The sequence below is a fragment of the Varanus komodoensis genome, unplaced genomic scaffold (genome assembly GCF_004798865.1).
Source record: "Varanus komodoensis strain SLA01 unplaced genomic scaffold, ASM479886v1 scaffold14_1, whole genome shotgun sequence".
Lineage (NCBI taxonomy): Eukaryota > Metazoa > Chordata > Lepidosauria > Squamata > Varanidae > Varanus > Varanus komodoensis.
The window spans coordinates 12,444,457-12,461,839 of NW_025335438.1; the positions used below are offsets into that span (position 1 = coordinate 12,444,457).

A 17,383-nucleotide genomic window follows, 5' to 3' on the forward strand; every position below is an offset into this window, starting at 1 on the left:
TCTGGTGCCGGGTCACCATTAGATGCTATCAAGTATATTATCCCTATGTACAGAACCTGGAAGTACAATGTATTAAAATGCTGTAAGAATTTTTCTTCTTTGAAACATGGATGGTGAGAAATTTTAATAGGACAATCTTGCTTACAGGTGTAGCTAGTGAAAAACAGAGACGACTGCTTTATAATTTAGAAATGGAGCAAATGGCTAAAACAGCTAAAGCACTGATGGAAGCTGTGAGTCATGTTCAAGCTCCTTTCACGAGCGCAACACACTTGGAACATGTAAGACCCATGTTTAAGGTAAGAGTTATTAAATATTATCTTTTTCTCTTACTGTCACTAAATAGTTCATCTAGGTAGCTAAATATTAACTATTTTAAAAATTGTTTGAAAGTATGTGTTGGCAGTACTCCTGCTTTAGTGCCTTCATATTTATGGATAACCTAAATATTTTAACACTATAATAAGGTTAAGTATAGTAAAGTGTGTGATAAAATGGTTCTAAAAACTATCATCTATTATTTGATGTACAATGGCTCTTTTTCTGTCTCTTGTAGAAAGATGTATAGGTAAGTTTGCCATCTAAAGTTAAGCTTGCCATTTGTGTGGTTATTAGAGTGTTGGTCTAGAACTGGGGATGGCCAGGTTCAATTCCCCACTTGGCCATGAAAGTCACTGGGTAATCTTGAAATAGTTACTGCCTGGCTTTGCATGACATGACATCCCACAGTGGCTTGGTATGTCACCCAGACTCACCAGCGTTTTGTCAGGGTTGCTTAAGTTTGTGTTATAAACCATCCTGAAAAGCCATGGCTTGTTCTAGGGGTTATTTTTTCCATGATGAGTTAGTGCATTGTCCAGTTCAGACAGTGGACCTCCCTATGGCCTTTTACCATTTTTCCCCATACAACTGACTTTCATGATTCCTATGCAGGCAACTACAAGCAGCCCCCTCAGTTTTAAAAATTGATACCCATGTTCAAGACCTCTGTCAAAAAAAGGGGGGTCCACATTAGGGTGGGAGGAAAATCTCATTCTTTTGACAGTGACCCACTATTTGTCAGGTGCATTAGGGCACTCAAAAGGATACTGTCTATGAGGCAGCCTATCTCACAGAATTGTTATAAAGATCAAAGTGGGAGTGAGGGGGGCCATGTATGCTACCTTGACTTGCTTGGAAAAAACTATGATATAGTTCTAAGAAATACTTAAAATAAATAATCTTGTGAATTATTTCTCCATATCTAGTTTTATTATGCAATTCCTATTTACCTGGTCTGCGTCTTATTATGTGTTCAGCTATTTGTATCAATGTTGCATTCTAGTTAGCATGGACACCATTCTTAGCTGCATTCAGTGTTGGGTTACAAGACTGCGATGACACAGAAGTTGCCTCTCTTTGCCTGGAAGGTATACGATGTGCAATCAGGATAGCCTGCATTTTTACCATACAGGTAATACTAAATGTCAAGGAACCCAAAATATTTAAAAAAACATACCAGTATGTAGCATTATACAATAAAATACTTGGGACAATTTACTAACCATATAGGGGTTTTGGGGAAATTCCAGTTTTAAAACTGGAGATTTCAGATTTTAAATGAGATTAATTTATATATGTGATTAAAAAAGGGAAATAAGCTTGTGTTTGGAATAACTTGCCTATTAACCAGAAATGAAAGGTGCAGTGCTGCTTAGCGATGATTCAGAACCTCTTTTCTTCTGGGTAATGCAGAACATGCAATTGATTTAACAAGTTCATTTGTAAAGAGGGGTGTCTGGGCATTAATTTGTCTGAAAGCTGTCCTATTTTAGAAGAAATCCCTTTGCCTCTTAATCCCAGAAAACTGAAACTGGTTGTGGTTATTTGTCTTTATTATTTTTTATTACTTATTATTAATAAATGTTTATTATTTCAAGACTTAGGCCTGGTATTTTATTATCAGTTCCAAGCCTAATCCTTAATGAGACTTAGTCCTAATGTTCCCTGTCTGAGGGGTGTTTTTTTTTTGTTTTTGGAGGGAGGTTAAAAATAGCCACTTGTTTCTATTCCATTTACAGTGCTAGTTCCATGTTACACTATCAATGGTGCTGTCTTGGCTGGCAAGCAGCATAATATATTGCCCAGTGGGTAGAAGGGAAATGTAATAGGAAAATGTGTCAAGGCAGAGAGTTTTTTGAGAATGAACAAACCCTTTTATGTGTTTTAATACACTAGGGAAGTGTTTGAATCTTCTCCCTGCTCTTTTCTGATATACTTGTTTTAGAAACAATATTTTCCTTCTTTGCCATTGCAACAATGTATATGAAAAGTACCATGGTCTCTAGCAACAGATTAACTGAATAAATATTGATTAATTAAAACTATCTATTTCTTCCAATAGCTTGAAAGGGATGCTTATGTTCAAGCACTAGCAAGATTTACTTTACTTACTGTGAGTTCTGGTATTACTGAAATGAAACAGAAGAACATTGACACAATAAAAACACTCATTACTGTGGCTCATACTGATGGAAATTACTTGGGAAATTCTTGGCATGAGGTAGATTATTTTTGAAGTACTATACAGTAATTTAATATTAATAATACACTGAACTTGTTATATTCTTGACAAAACTATTTGCATTACCCATATATTTTTCATATAATAGATTTTTAAGAATGTATTGTAAAATTAAGCTATAATTGATGGTTTTATGAGGCTATATCACATAGTTCTAGTGCAAGATATGTAAAAGATTTGGTAAATTTTACTCCTGTGCTTGAGGAATGAGTGTAAATTGGCTGGATTATTGCTGTTAGACTATAGTAAAATTGAATCTGTTTTGATAAAATGGTGTGGTTTATTTAATAGTACTGTTTTTAATTCAAGATCTTGAAATGCATCAGTCAGCTTGAACTGGCACAATTAATAGGTACTGGAGTAAAGCCACGTTACATTTCTGGGACCATGAGAGGCCGAGAAGGTTCCTTTACAGGAACAAAGGATCAAGCACCAGATGAATTTGCAAGTCTGGGACTAGGTAAGTACTCTAAACACTAACTAGTGGATGGCATAATTGTTTGAAAAACAATATGTCCATTTTACTCATGGTTTATAGTTCTCAGTAACTTTCCTATGGAACAGAGATAAGTATGCAAATATAATGTATGCAAATATATTCAGCATTCCCCAACTTGATACTTTCCAGATGTTTTGCTGCTTAACTGCCAGCATTCCTGATCACTGGCCATGCTGACTGGAACTGTTGGGAATTGAAATACAAAATCCCTCAAGAGCATCAGTGTGGGGAAGGATGTTTTATCTATGTACACCCTATATTTTAATGATGTCATGATCATGGTACTTACAAATCTATGTTCTTGAAGTAATCGCTTAATTATTTTAATATCTGAATATTGTTTGCAATAGTATTGCAGATGGGGAGAAGATGGTTCTTTCTATGTTTTCTGAAAAAGGAGGGGGGATCAACTCCTATACCACTTTGCCATTACAGTCCTCTACCATCCTTTAGATAGCATGAACTGATTAGGTTCCATATGCCAGGCTTTGGGCTATGTTGGAATTTCCAAAGAGTGCTAAAGACTTCACAATAGTTTTAATTTATAATGTTTGTTCCATGTGTTTTTTATGATAGTGAATAGATTATAGGCTTGGGTGAAATATCCCAGGTTAAGATGGAGTGGATGGCTAATTTTTCCACTACCACCCAGCCAGAGAACCTCTTTAATTACTCAGTGTTGCAAAGTTTCTGTATTACCAGCCAGCTTTCTGCCTGGGCAGGGACTTGTTGTTAGGGAAAAGAATTCCTTTGACATCAAACAATGGCCACAGAGACAATGAACTGGCCTGGTTAGTTGATGGCAGCAGGCTCTTTGCTGTCTGCAAAATCAAACAATGGATTATGACCGCTATTACTAGTTCTATTGCCATTGCTGATCTTGTCGGCTCAGCAGTGGAAGTAACCTATAGATACACTTAGGAGTCCCTTCAGTTAACTTTCAGTTTGGGAAGAAGCATCTCATTAGTCCCATCTGCTCTTCCTCTACCACTAACCATGATCTCTCCTGTTCCTCCTTGGGTCTCACAAATTAGAGATACAAACAGTTTTGATGCAGTTAATAAACATTTACCAAACTCGTAATGTCTTAATTTGGGTGATCCCAAAGTTTTTGGTTGCTAAAGAGCTGTGTGTATCCTTTGGTCTTTATTTATAGCATTCTAAGGCAGCAGCTCCCAGCAGTGAGCAGACAAAAATGAGGGGTGGGGAATCTACAATCATCTCTTTAGCACATAGTTCTAGGATTACAAGCCTTTTTATCATTGTCCTTTTGGTAGCACTAAGAAACTTAACTACTTTAATTTACTCAACATTATTTTGTTTCCTCCCACAATCCATACTTTTAAAATGATGCATCGGGTAGTTGGAGGAAATATGGACTGGAAGCAGATTGCAAGTATTCAAGAATCTATTGGAGAAACTAGTTCACAAAGCGTTGTTGTTGCTGTAGACAGGTACAGTATTGTTTGATGTTTATATAGTAACAGTGCCTCTACTAAATTTGAAAGAGTAGTGTAGATATTTTACTTGTTGGATAATTTAGGTTGCAATCTAATGCAAGTTTAGTCAGAAAAAATGTCTTCTAACTCTCAGCAGTGTTGGCTGGGGAATGCTGGGAATTGTAGGAGTATTTTATGTCTAAACCTGTGCAGGATTTCAAAAATGTTGTCACCAATGCTAGAGTCTGATAGTGAGGACTAGAGGGTAGAACTAGGTAATGACAGACTTGAATTTGATTTAAGTAGTAGGGGTCCTATATACACTTGTGTGTACACTTTCTTAAATCTTACATTTGTATAAAATATTCTAGATACATTTTCATTAGCATACATGGTGTTTTTGACAACTGAAATTAAAATACTGACACTCATATCCCAGCATTTTTTTAACCCTAAGTGTTTTCCCTGGGATAGAATCTGTATGGTATATATCAATAAAACAAGTACTAGTAAAACAACCATTTTTAACAGGAAAGCAACACATTAGGAGGCAAATATTTTTGTAAATAAAAAGGTCTTTAACCTACATTTAAAATACTTAAAGTGGGGGGCACCTGCTCTGGGAGGAGGAATGCCTTATTTCTCATTCTTCCCTTCCTTAACTTATTTATGGAGGGGGAGGGGAATGAGGGTATCTTCTGCCAATCAAAAGGGCCATTTTGGCTGGTATTGGGGAAAGTACTTGCCTAGGTACCTGGATACCATATAGTTAAGGGGTATACATGCTAAAAGCAAGCCCTTACTTTTGGTCAGTAGTTCACTTATAGACAGTGCAGTACTTTAAGGATGGGTGTAATATGATACCTTCTAACAATACCTTCCAGCAGCTGCACCACAGTATTCTGCATCAGGTACAGCTTCCACACCATCTTCAAGGGGAGCCCATATATGTATATGTGTGTGTTTGTGTGTGGACATATGTGGAGATGGATAACGTGTGAATAGGTATTGACCTGGTATGTATGATGCAACATTCCACTATGTATGATCAGCTATGGTGGGTTGCTTGTGTTGTGTGAACCCAGCACAGTTTCTGCAAGTTTGTCTTGTTTCGGTGTAGCTCACACCCATGATGGCTTGTTATGCCATCTGAATCCTGGCAACTCTATTGTTAGTTACCAGAGATTGCTAGAGTGGTCCCTGGCCAGAGCAGCAAAACCCTCTTGCCACTCCTCACAATATTTCTTTGAGCCACTGCCAACCTTCTTTATTCCTTCTTAGCTGACAGCTGCATTTAGATTTTCTCAGTTTGCTCCTCTACTTTGCCATGACATTTGACTATGTATCCTGATCTCTCTCACTGTTCTGTAACCCATATCTATAATGTCTTACTGCATTCATAAGGATTCATAAAATTAATTCCATTTGATGAGCTAATGCTAGGAGAAGTGGAGTTTCCCATGGTAGACAGCAACAGCCACTGACCAGTTGCAGAAAGAGTGCTGAAATAGGAACCAAGGTAGTGAAAAGTTTTGAGAAAAAGGCACCTTGGGTATGTGCTGGAATCAGCAGGAGGTCTGAGGAGGGTTGATGTGGGAAAGGAAGCCACAGCAAACACAGTAATCTCTCAGGAGTATCTTGAACTCTCATCCCATGGGGGCTTATTAGCAGTGTGGCTTAGTATGACAAGCAAACCTCTCTCTCTCTCTCTCTCTCTCTCTCTCTCTCTCTCTCTCTCTCTCTCTGTGTGTGTGTGTGTGTGTGTGTGTGTGTGTGTGTGTGTTCAGTGATAGACCTGTGTAATTTAATCTAGATACATGCTAAAGGAAATTTACAATGGATAAATATGCTTACACAATTCTGTTAAATTGTGTCTTGGCAGGATATTTACAGGATCTACAAGGTTAGATGGAAATGCTATTGGTAAGTTTTAATCAGTTTACCTAATTAATGTATTGATATTTTCTTTTTTGGGGAAAAAAGGGATACTAAATTGATTACTTTTGGATTTAACAGTGGATTTTGTCCGATGGCTTTGTGCGGTGTCCATGGATGAATTGCTGTCTGCCACACATCCTCGGATGTTTAGTCTGCAAAAGATCGTAGAAATTTCTTATTATAACATGGGTCGAATAAGACTACAGTGGTCTAGAATCTGGGAGGTTATTGGTGATCATTTCAATAAGGTTTGTCTGAGTACAGTTGTATACTTAACTAGCTCTTCTTTGAAATGAAATGGAAACTTGTGTTTAAGAGCTTAATGTAAAATGTAATAGAAATGAGAAATATTTTTAGAAAATAATTATGCTATTAAATATTACAAGGATTTTTGGTATATTTAAGTGTTTATATAATTTTCTACTGTTTCTGCTAAATGGTATAAAAATAGAAATAACAATTTTGTGTGTGTGTTTTACTGTTGATACTACTTATCATGAGTTTTTAATTTTGTCTTTCTAGGTTGGATGCAATCCCAATGAAGATGTAGCTATATTTGCAGTAGACTCATTAAGACAGTTGTCAATGAAGTTCTTAGAAAAAGGGGAACTTGCTAATTTCCGATTCCAGAAGGACTTCTTAAGGCCATTTGAGCATATTATGAAGAAAAACAGGTAATGATATACAATGGGAATTACTTGGAATCACTCTCACTTAAATGCATGAAAACAGAACGTAGATGATATACACTAGGGCACAACCCTGTGGCCTCCCAGCATTGTCTGTGGAGCAGTAGGATTATTTGTCCCAGCACTGAGATCCTCCAACCTCAGAGGTGAACAGGCCAGGACCAGTGGCTTATACCATATCCAAATGGCACTCCAGCCTCCTCACCCCCTCTGTGGCACCTCATCTAGATGCATACAAGGTGCAGGTGACAGAGGTAGCTGTTGCCATGCCTTGTATACTGTATCAGATGCACATTAGCCTCCATGTTCAGAAGCTTATTTTTATCAAGGGTAGACAACATAGAATTTATTTATTTATTTATTAAAACATTTTTATGCCGCCCCATTCACCGAAGCCTTGGGGCGGCTTACAACAATAAGTTAAAATAATTATAATATAAATCAAAAATATAAACATTAAATTAAAAATGCAAAAATACAGTATAAAATAAGCCACCCTGGCCAGATAAAATCCAATAATATTAACAGCTAAAATGCCGCTTGAATAAAAAGGTCTTCGCCTGGCGCCGAAAAACAAATAACGACGACGCCAGGCGGACCTCTCTGGGGAGCGCGTTCCATAACTTAGGCGCCACCGCAGAGAAAGCCCTCCTCTGAGTACCCACCCTCCTAATTTCTTTAATGGAGGGTTCCCGGAGAAGGGCCTCCCCCGCCGATCTCAAGGGGCGGCTGGGCATATATGGATGCAAGCACTCCTTCAGGTAACCAGCACCCAAGCCGTTTAGGGCTTTATAGGTCATCACCAACACCTTGAATTGGGCCCGGACTTCAATGGGAAGCCAGTGAAGCTGAGGGAGAACTGGAGTCATGTGAACACAACGCCCAGTCCCCGTCAGCAGCCTGACAGCTCTATTTTGAACCAATTGAAGTATCCGGACCGTCTTCAAGGGTAGCCCCACGTAGAGCGCGTTACAGAAGTCGAGACGGGAAGGCACCAATGCATGTGTCACTGTCGCGAGGCAGTCATACTCCAGATAGGGGCGCAGCTGGTGGATCAGCCGAAGCTGGAGGAAAGCGCTCCTCGCCACTGCTGTCACCCGAGCTTCTAGTGAAAGCTCCGGGTCGAGGAGCACTCCCAAGCTGCGAATCTTGTCCCTAAGAGGGAGTGCAACCCCATTCAGAACAAGGTTCAGTTCACCCTCTCCAAAGCCAGAACCACCAACCAACAGGACCTCCGTCTTGTCTGGATTGAGCTTCAGTTTATTGGCCCTCATCCAGCCCATTACCTCGGCCAGGCACCGGTTCAGTACAGCCACTGCCTCACCTGGATTGGTGGAAAACGAGAGGTAGAGCTGGGTATCATCAGCGTACTGATGGTTCCGCAGCCCACACCTCCTGATGACCTCTCCCAGCGGTTTCATGTAAATGTTGAACAGCAACGGGGACAAAATGGACTCCTGAGGTACTCCATGGCATAACTGCCATGGCACAGAGCCATAGTCCCCCAGCACCACCTTCTGGAACTGGCCATCGAGATAGGAGCGGAACCACTGCAAAGCAGTGCCTCCGACCCCCAGTCCCGCAAGCCTGTCCAGAAGGATACCATGGTCGATGGTATCGAAAGCCGCTGAGAGGTCCAGGAGAACCAACAGGGACGCACTCCCCCTGTCTTTCTCCCTGCACAGGTCATCGTACAGGGCGACCAAGGCAGATTCAGTACCGTACCCGGGTCTGAAGCCGGACTGAAATGGGTCCAGATAATCAGTTTCATCCAAGTGTGCTTGGAGTTGTCCCGCCACCACTCGCTCTAACACATTGCCCAGAAACGGGATGTTGGCCACTGGTCTATAATTAGTGGCCATCTCTAGATCCAGTGACGCCTTCTTCAGGACCGGTTGGACTACTGCCTCCTTTAAAGGGGCAGGCACCCAACCCTCCCTCAGAGAAGTGTTAATCACTTCCAAGATCCAGGTCCCAATCCCGTGCTTGGAATTATTTATTAACCAAGACGGGCAAGGGTCCAAAAGGCAAGTGGTGGGACGTACTCTTCCAAGGACCTTGTCCACATCATCAAGCCGCAATAACTGAAATTCATCCAATAATTCTGGACCAGACGGCGGCATTGATGTCTCCCTTAAAACCTCTGTATCAATAGTGGAATCCAGCTCGTGACGAATCTGAGCGATTTTCTCCCTGAAATGCCTGGCAAAGTCGTCACAGCGGGCCTTTGAGGGTGGAACCAGGTCTTCTTTCGGACCTGGACAAACCAGGCCCTGCACCACTCGAAAAAGCTCCGCCGAACGGCATTGTGAGGAGGCAATGGAAGCGGGAAAAAATCTCTTTTTCGCCGCCCTCACCGCCACAGCATAGGCCCGATAGTGGGCTCTCAAGTGTGTTTGGTTAGATTCATCACGTGATTTCCTCCACCTACGCTCTAGCCGTCTCCCAACCTGCTTCATCGCCCTCAATTCAGGAGTATACCAATGGGAAGAGCGGGCTCTGCCCAGTGGGAGAGGGCGCTTAGGAGCGATCGTGTCTACAGCCCTGGTCATCTCCCTCTTCCACAGTTCGACCAGATCCTCGACAGGAGCACCCGTCTTGTCAGCCGGAAACTCCCCCAGGGCCTTCAGGAATCCTTCCGGATCCATCCAGCTCCGGGGGCAGACCCACACAATCGGGTCCGCACCCTTACAGAGGGAGAGGTCGCTCTCGAGCACAAACCTCACCAGGAAGTGATCTGACCATGACAGGGGAGTCAAACATAAATTCCTCACCCTCAGACCACCCTCTTCCTGCCCCGTTGAGAAAACCAGGTCCAGAGTGTGTCCACGTTCATGGGTTGGGCCGATGACATGTTGAGACAGCCCCATGGCCGCCATGGAGGCCATGAAGTCCTGAGCCGCCCCAGTCAGATCAGTCTCGGCATGGAGATTGAAGTCCCCAGGACCAACATCCTGGGGTCCTCAACACCAGGTCCGAGACAGTCTCCGTCAGCTCAGGTAGGGAGACTGTTGGGCAGAAGGGTGCACGGTACACCAACAGAATCCCCAATCTGTCTCGGTCGCCCAACACCAAGTAGAGACACTCCAGCCCTGGCCTTAAAGGGACAGGAAGTCCCGTGAGAGAGATGGAGGCTCGGTAAACTAAAGCGACCCCCCCTCCCCTCCCCTCCCCTCCGGGCACGAACAGTGCTGAACCAGATACCCGGGCAGGCATAGTTGGGAGAGAGCCACATCCCCCCCCCCCCCCAGGTCTCCGTTATGCAAGCCAGGTCAGCCCCCTCATCCACAATCAAGTCATGGATGAGGGAAGATTTGTTATTGACCGACCTGGCGTTAAGCAACAGCACCGTCAGGCCCGAGGGGCGGTTGACAAGACTCCCTGGCACCCTCTGGCTGGGAGCAAAACCAGAAGTAGGGACAGGTGTCAACCATCTGTCCCTCCTTCTTCTGTGCGGACACGTTAAGCTCCCACCGCTGTTACGTCCATTGCCCAAGACTACCCCAATGGCAGCGCCCGTGCGCTCCCCAGGAAGCACAAACGGCAACATGGCCAGGGACGACTCCATAAAACAACTTAAAATACCATAAAATTATAAAAACAGTTAAAAACTTACAATGACACGCAGCGCAGCAGGAAGGCTAAATATCACACAGCCAAACAAAGCCCCCCGGCCGCCGCCGGCGCTTTTCAGGGCGCAGGGCTTCCTCTGATGCTCACCGCGCCCTGACACGCCTCTCACGCGTGCAGAGCGTGGCGGCCAGTCAGGTGGTGGAGTCCGGGGCGTGGGCGTTCGCTGCCGCTGCCGTGCACGCAGGTGTCTCTTCTGCCCTGATAGCCCTGAATTGTGTCCCCTGACTGCAAACCTATGCATGTTTAAACATAAAGAGAGCTGAAATTCAATGCTGTGAGTTGTAGGACTTATTATTATTTATTATTATTATCTTTTATTTACATGTACATATGATTGCATAAAAAGTCTACAACTCTTACAAGGCTGGGTGTTTTATGACTTGAAAAGTCCTATAGTTCCTAGCATTGCATTAGAGCTCTTTTTATGGCATAGGATTGCAACATTAATTTTTTTCTTTTATAAACTTCGTATCTTGTAGGTCACCAACCATTCGTGACATGGTTGTCCGTTGCATAGCCCAGATGGTAAATTCCCAAGCAGCAAACATCCGCTCAGGGTGGAAAAATATTTTCTCAGTGTTTCATTTGGCTGCATCTGATCAGGATGAAAGTATAGTGGAACTTGCATTTCAAACCACAGGCCATATTGTCAGTGAGTACTTATGTATAACTTACAGGATATGACTGGGAGGTATACTATTTTATTGCTTTTGTTTGGTTAGTTTTTAGTTTCGGAATGAGTTGTATGGTATAACCTAAAACATTTAATAAAGCACCTTTAACTATTTTATTTCCTATTTTTATTTTATACCTTGTAAGTGCATGGTAATGCATGTTCTTTCATAAGTGAAAACATTTAGCTTTTAAAAATTAACTTAGCAATTGTCTGTTGCAGTGTAAAAAAAACAGCTCCTAACTATTCATATTATTTATTCTAGCAATTGTGTTTGAGAAACATTTTCCAGCAACCATAGATTCTTTCCAGGATGCAGTAAAGTGCTTGTCAGAATTTGCGTGCAATGCAGCTTTTCCAGACACAAGCATGGAAGCAATTCGTCTCATTCGCCATTGTGCAAAATATGTGTCAGAAAGGCCTCAGGTATAGTTTGTAGGTATTAAGTAGTAGTCCTTCTGTACAGCATTATTAAAGCATTGACTATGATTGTTGTGGGGGAAATTAGATTTGCACAGACCATGGGCTGCCCATGTGAGAAACAATTGTGACAATTATCAAAAGCTACAGTTGTTTGGCTTACTTTGGAGTTTGACTTTCTTAAAATCCCACCCTCCACAAATAAGAAAAAAATCTTCTAAAGTTATTAATAGTAATGTATGTTTCTAATATAATAGGCTTTTTGTAATCAAAAATTAATATAGTGTGATTGCGATGTAAATTTTGTTTGAATATAGGTTCACTATAGCAAGGACTGGCAATTTGTGGTAGAAAAATGTTGAATGCATTGTAAAGTCAATTAAAACATATAAATAATTGTAATTTTAGTTGTAGTACATGACAGCATTGTCTGATGTGGTCTTGGAGATACTGATATAAATGAGAAGAAAGTACTGAACTTTTTTTCCTATGGATTACATGGATCCAGCATGTGATCAGTGTTTAGAAGGATGCTTTTGTGCACACATTGGCCTTTTGGGTTGGACTGCCTTTGCACCAAATAGCGTTTATAGTAAGGGAGGATTTATATTTAGCTTCTCTGGCAATACTCATGATATTCCTATACTTAGGTTCTACTGAACACCATCTCTTCTGATGGAGCCAATAAACCCTTTAAGGGCAATAGAAAGATTGACTGTGGGTACTCTCCATGTGATTATAAGAATTAAAGCAATGTCTGTCATTTATTATGTGGAAAGTTCCTCACACACATCAGCAGATACTCTGTTATACACAGGAGCATGTTTAAACCAGGGCTTGATGTCTGATAGTTAAACAGCTTTATGTAGTAAAGCTATTATACTGTTATGTAGTGTCAAATGGCTGGGCATTTTCTAGGGGTAGAAAATAAAGATTTCATCTGATAATGAGTTTCTGCTGTATTCATTCTACTTCTGCTTATTTCTAAAGGCTTTTAAAGAATACACCAGTGATGATATGAATGTAGCTCCAGAAGACAGAGTGTGGGTGAGAGGATGGTTTCCAATTCTCTTTGAGCTGTCGTGTATCATCAATAGATGCAAATTAGATGTAAGAACCAGGTAACAATCCCTATTCGTAATACACATTTTAGAACATTTTGTTTCACTTGTAAGTCTTCAAGGAAGTGAGGAGTGGGAGATGACAATCTATCATCAGAGCACAACATCCTGTAAGAAACAGAAATATTGAGAGCTAGGTCCTTTTAACAAGTAGTGGTCCATATATTTCCTGTAAACATTTCTTTTTTCCTACCAAAATTGTGGGAAACCATTGAAAATGTCTATATGTTGTTGCTAGAGCCGAATATTTGGATTTCTAGCAGCTTTTATCAAACTTGGTCACATCTCTAAATTTACAGCCTAACAACATAGAAACAGCACTCAAAGGCTGTCTTCAGATAGCAAGCAGTAATTATTTTCATAATAGTTCTATTTTTAGTGGAACAGACTCATTTACACTAAACCCTGTTCTTGGCTGCAATATTATATTTATAATGATCTCTGATAACAGTGGTTTCTACTTCTCTTTACGTAAAGCTTCTAAAACAGCATCAAAGGCTCTAATTGCATAAAGTATCCGAGTCTGAAACATGGAATGCAGGCATCTCTGTAAGCAGTGTAATTCAAGTTCAGGAACATGTCATGATAAATGGGTAATGTGGAACTGCCAAGAAAGTTATTGAAGTTTAAGTCAGTTGTGGACAACTTGGACAACTCTAGATGCTTTGGCCTACAACTTCCATCAGCCATCACTATTGGCTGTGCTGGCTACGACTGACAGGAGTTGTAGGACAAGCTGTCTGAAGGGCTGTAAATTGCTCACTCCTGGCTTAAGTACATCAGAATCTAAACAATCTTCAGTTTTCATATTTTGGACTCAGGCTTGGATTAGCTACTATCAATTTATTTATTTATTTATTTAGGAAGTTTCTATGCCGCCCCATTCACCGAAGCCTCAGGGCGGCTCACATCAAGCATCAGTTTTTGGTGAAAAGGCAGGGTATAAGTCAAATCATCAGTTCTAATATGACATAAGTGTGCGCCCAGTTCTCAGAAACATGTTGTCGTATAGAAAAAGCTTGAGTATAAATAAGTTTTTACTAATGTTTGTTAGAAAAAGCTTGTTTGTACACTTCTTCTTACTTTGTTTTAAATGCCCAGTTCCTGGGGCAAAATTCTCTGTGAAGGCAAAATTCTGTGTGTTAAAATTATTTGCAGAGATTTTCTAGAAGAATTTCTATAATACTTTTCATAGCTGAAGCAAGTATCAAAACCCAACAAAACATGCAGATATTGGGTACAATCCAGAAAACAGTATTCTCATTTTCCATTAAATCCTTTGACTCATGTCCCATTAAGACAATGGCACAGGAGTCAGAAGTTAAGCACTTTATGTCCTTAGATTTCAGTTACACTCAGAGGTGTATAACTTCCTAGATTGTACCAAGAGTATGTTAGAAAAAAATAATAGTTCTATGGCCCTTTTTTCAGGTAGGTACAAATCTTATAATTCTTTGTTCTTTCTTTTAATAATTTGTTAATTAAATTATTTTTGTACTATTTTCAAATGAAAATTGGATTTTTTTTCTTTTTTGAGATGGAGATGCCTCTGTATGTATAAAAGATGCTTGGTGTATGTGCATGTATATGTGTAAAAAATGTTTCATCCACATTCACAGTTGTGCTGTCATTCAATCATAGGAAAACAAGTTAAATGATATTTACAATTTGAATTCTGATGTAATGAAAGACTTTGCTTCATAGCTCTCTCCCACCAGATAGCATTTGAATATTTGTTTTAAAGTAGGAAATTAAATTTTTAAAAACAAACTGCTGATGTTTGGCAAAAATGATTTCTGTTGCAGCTTACATTTTATTTACAAAAATTAGTAAGAATTTCAACTTAGAAATGTAAGCCTTTGATTCAAATCAAAGCCTTATATTACGATCATACCTCTGTTCCTTTTTGTCATGATGGAGATTCAAGGTGGCACATGCAGGGTCTCCTATAGACACTGGGCTAGGCCCAAGCATGGTTGCCTCCCGCTTGCTTATTGCGTCATACCCCTGCAGGCCATGCCTGTCCCATCCAGTATTTCTTTAATTCGGAAGTGCCTATTCCTATTGCTTTCAGAATGTTCCTTCAGGTTTAAAAATAGGTTTTAAACATCACTCTAGAAGCTGAGAAATTCTAAATTACTATAGTTTCTCATATTTGCCATTTACTTTTTATTCCAGAGGCTTAACGGTTATGTTTGAAATAATGAAAACATATGGTCATACATATGAAAAACATTGGTGGCAAGATTTGTTTCGAATTGTCTTCCGAATATTTGACAACATGAAATTGCCAGAACAGCAAACAGAGGTAAATAAAACATGAAAAGTTTTTTTAACTACTTAAAAAGTGGCTTTTGTTTCTACATTTCTTCAAATGCCATGCTACATTATTATTTATTTATTATTTACATTCTGCCTATATTCTTTCAAGGAGCCAACTGATGGCTAACATAATTTTCCTCCTTTTCTCCATTTTACCATAACAACAATCTTATGAGTCAAGTTAGATTAAGTGACTTCCCCAAAATCATTCAGTGGGCTTCATGGACCAAGTGGGGAGTAGAATCTGAATCTCTTGCAGCCAGTCCAAACACTCAAACTACTGTACAACACTGCCTCTCATGTCCTTATTGGCAGACTTGAATATTGAAGATGTAGTTGGCATCTGTATAGTGAACCAAAGTGTGGCTCTTGAATTAATACACTTAAAGCCAATCCGAATCAGAGAGGTGAAGAGATCCCATATCAGTCTAGTATGCTCAGGAAAGCATTTTGGCAGGTCATGGGTAGGCAACATGTACACACCCATGACTGTTTTTGCAGGCTCCAGAGGTCACTTATGCTAGTGCAGAATACACTGTTTCAGTCTTCTGTACCCATTCACTTTAATTAGTGTCTAAAGGCAGGGCTTTTTTTGTCACAGAATGCACCGGAACAGCATTCCGGCACCTTTTTTTGATGGATTTTTCCAACGGATTTTTCCAAGTGATTTTGAATTGCTCTGTTGGGCGTAGCAAGTCGGCGGCAAAAATCATTAAAATAGTGCATGATTGAGGGCATTGCTCAGTTTGAGACGCTGCTCGGCTTGGGATTGGTCGTGTGGTCGCGCGCTGAGTGCTTACTGCTGGTGGCGACCATTATGTTTATGTGTGTGTAGAGTGACTAGCTACGTGCAAAAGGTAAATAAGTTCTTTATCAAAAAAAGTTGGTGAATTGAATATATATATATTTTTTTAAAATAAAAGATTAACAAAATGTGAGTTTTTTACAAAAAAAAAAGCACTGTCTAAAGACCACATTTAACTGAAACCTGCAAATAAACCTCCCATTGAACAAAGTTCAGAGAATGTAGATTATGGAGGTACAAGATTTTTAAAAATATACACCCTTTCAAATTTGTCATGACCCTGAAGCATTCATTGTTGCTTTGGCTTTTAGTTTCTCATTTGTTGAAGCAATCTGTTGAATCTTGTACATTCTCTCATCTGTGCTATGCATTTTTAAACCTCTGTCTACAGAACTATTTTAAACATCCTCCAAACTTCCTGAAGAGATCTGACACTCTTGGCTGTCCCTGAGCTTCCCTTTAACATACATCCATGATGTTGAGAAGTTTCTTGTTCTTTTTTTCCTAGAAAGCTGAGTGGATGACCACAACTTGCAATCATGCACTTTATGCAATATGTGATGTATTCACACAGTATTTGGAAGTACTTAGTGATGTCCTTTTGGATGATATATTTGCCCAGTTGTACTGGTGCGTTCAGCAAGGTAAGAATGAATCAACTTGTCATAGACAATGATAACAATTTACTCTGTGCAGTACAAACCAGTGCCTTGTTTTGTGTTTCAGACAATGAACAACTAGCACGGTCTGGTACAAACTGTTTAGAGAATGTTGTCATTCTAAATGGTGAGAAGTTTACCCTTGAAATCTGGGACAAGACTTGCAACTGTATGCTGGATATCTTCAAAACCACTATACCCCATGCGTAAGATTATTGTTCCCTTTTGAATAATTAGGAGGAGGCCAATGTGTGGTAATATTAAAATATCTGTATCTGTCTTAAATAAAATTTGTTCAGTCCCACAAGTAAGTATCTGTCCATGTACAGGCCAATCATGAAACCTTCTGGAATGTTTCTTGATTAATGCTTTTGGTGCCACTTGCCCTGGTGAAGCAGCACAGAGAGTGCCTTACCTGCTTGGTCTTTTTTCACAACCACAAAACGAGAAGTTCTATGTTGCTCTTCCCTGTTGGACTGTCTAGAGCAGTGCCTCCTTTTATTAAGTCATTCTGAATAAGTCATTGTTGAGTTGCCCTTTGTGAAAAGTGACTTTCAATTTTAGCAGTTTTCTTACTAGCTCAACTCAACTGTTTTTGTGTGTTTTTGAGTGCTAGACAAGA

The 17,383-nt window shown here is 40.2% G+C and overlaps 1 protein-coding gene across 3 annotated transcripts in view; it reads left to right on the forward strand.

Annotated features, from left to right (window-relative positions):
* ARFGEF1 (ADP ribosylation factor guanine nucleotide exchange factor 1) overlaps nt 1–17,383 on the forward strand; it is a 94,690-nt gene that overhangs the window by 68,690 nt on the left and 8,617 nt on the right. For all 3 annotated transcript variants that reach the window (XM_044424063.1, XM_044424064.1, XM_044424066.1), the window contains 14 exons: nt 148–299; nt 1,325–1,453; nt 2,384–2,542; nt 2,873–3,023; nt 4,426–4,516; nt 6,384–6,424; nt 6,518–6,687; nt 6,962–7,113; nt 11,241–11,413; nt 11,700–11,860; nt 12,845–12,975; nt 15,154–15,283; nt 16,611–16,746; nt 16,829–16,967. In XM_044424063.1, coding sequence (XP_044279998.1) covers nt 148–299; nt 1,325–1,453; nt 2,384–2,542; nt 2,873–3,023; nt 4,426–4,516; nt 6,384–6,424; nt 6,518–6,687; nt 6,962–7,113; nt 11,241–11,413; nt 11,700–11,860; nt 12,845–12,975; nt 15,154–15,283; nt 16,611–16,746; nt 16,829–16,967 — 1,915 coding nt within the window. The remainder of the gene's footprint in view (nt 1–147; nt 300–1,324; nt 1,454–2,383; nt 2,543–2,872; nt 3,024–4,425; nt 4,517–6,383; nt 6,425–6,517; nt 6,688–6,961; nt 7,114–11,240; nt 11,414–11,699; nt 11,861–12,844; nt 12,976–15,153; nt 15,284–16,610; nt 16,747–16,828; nt 16,968–17,383) is intronic.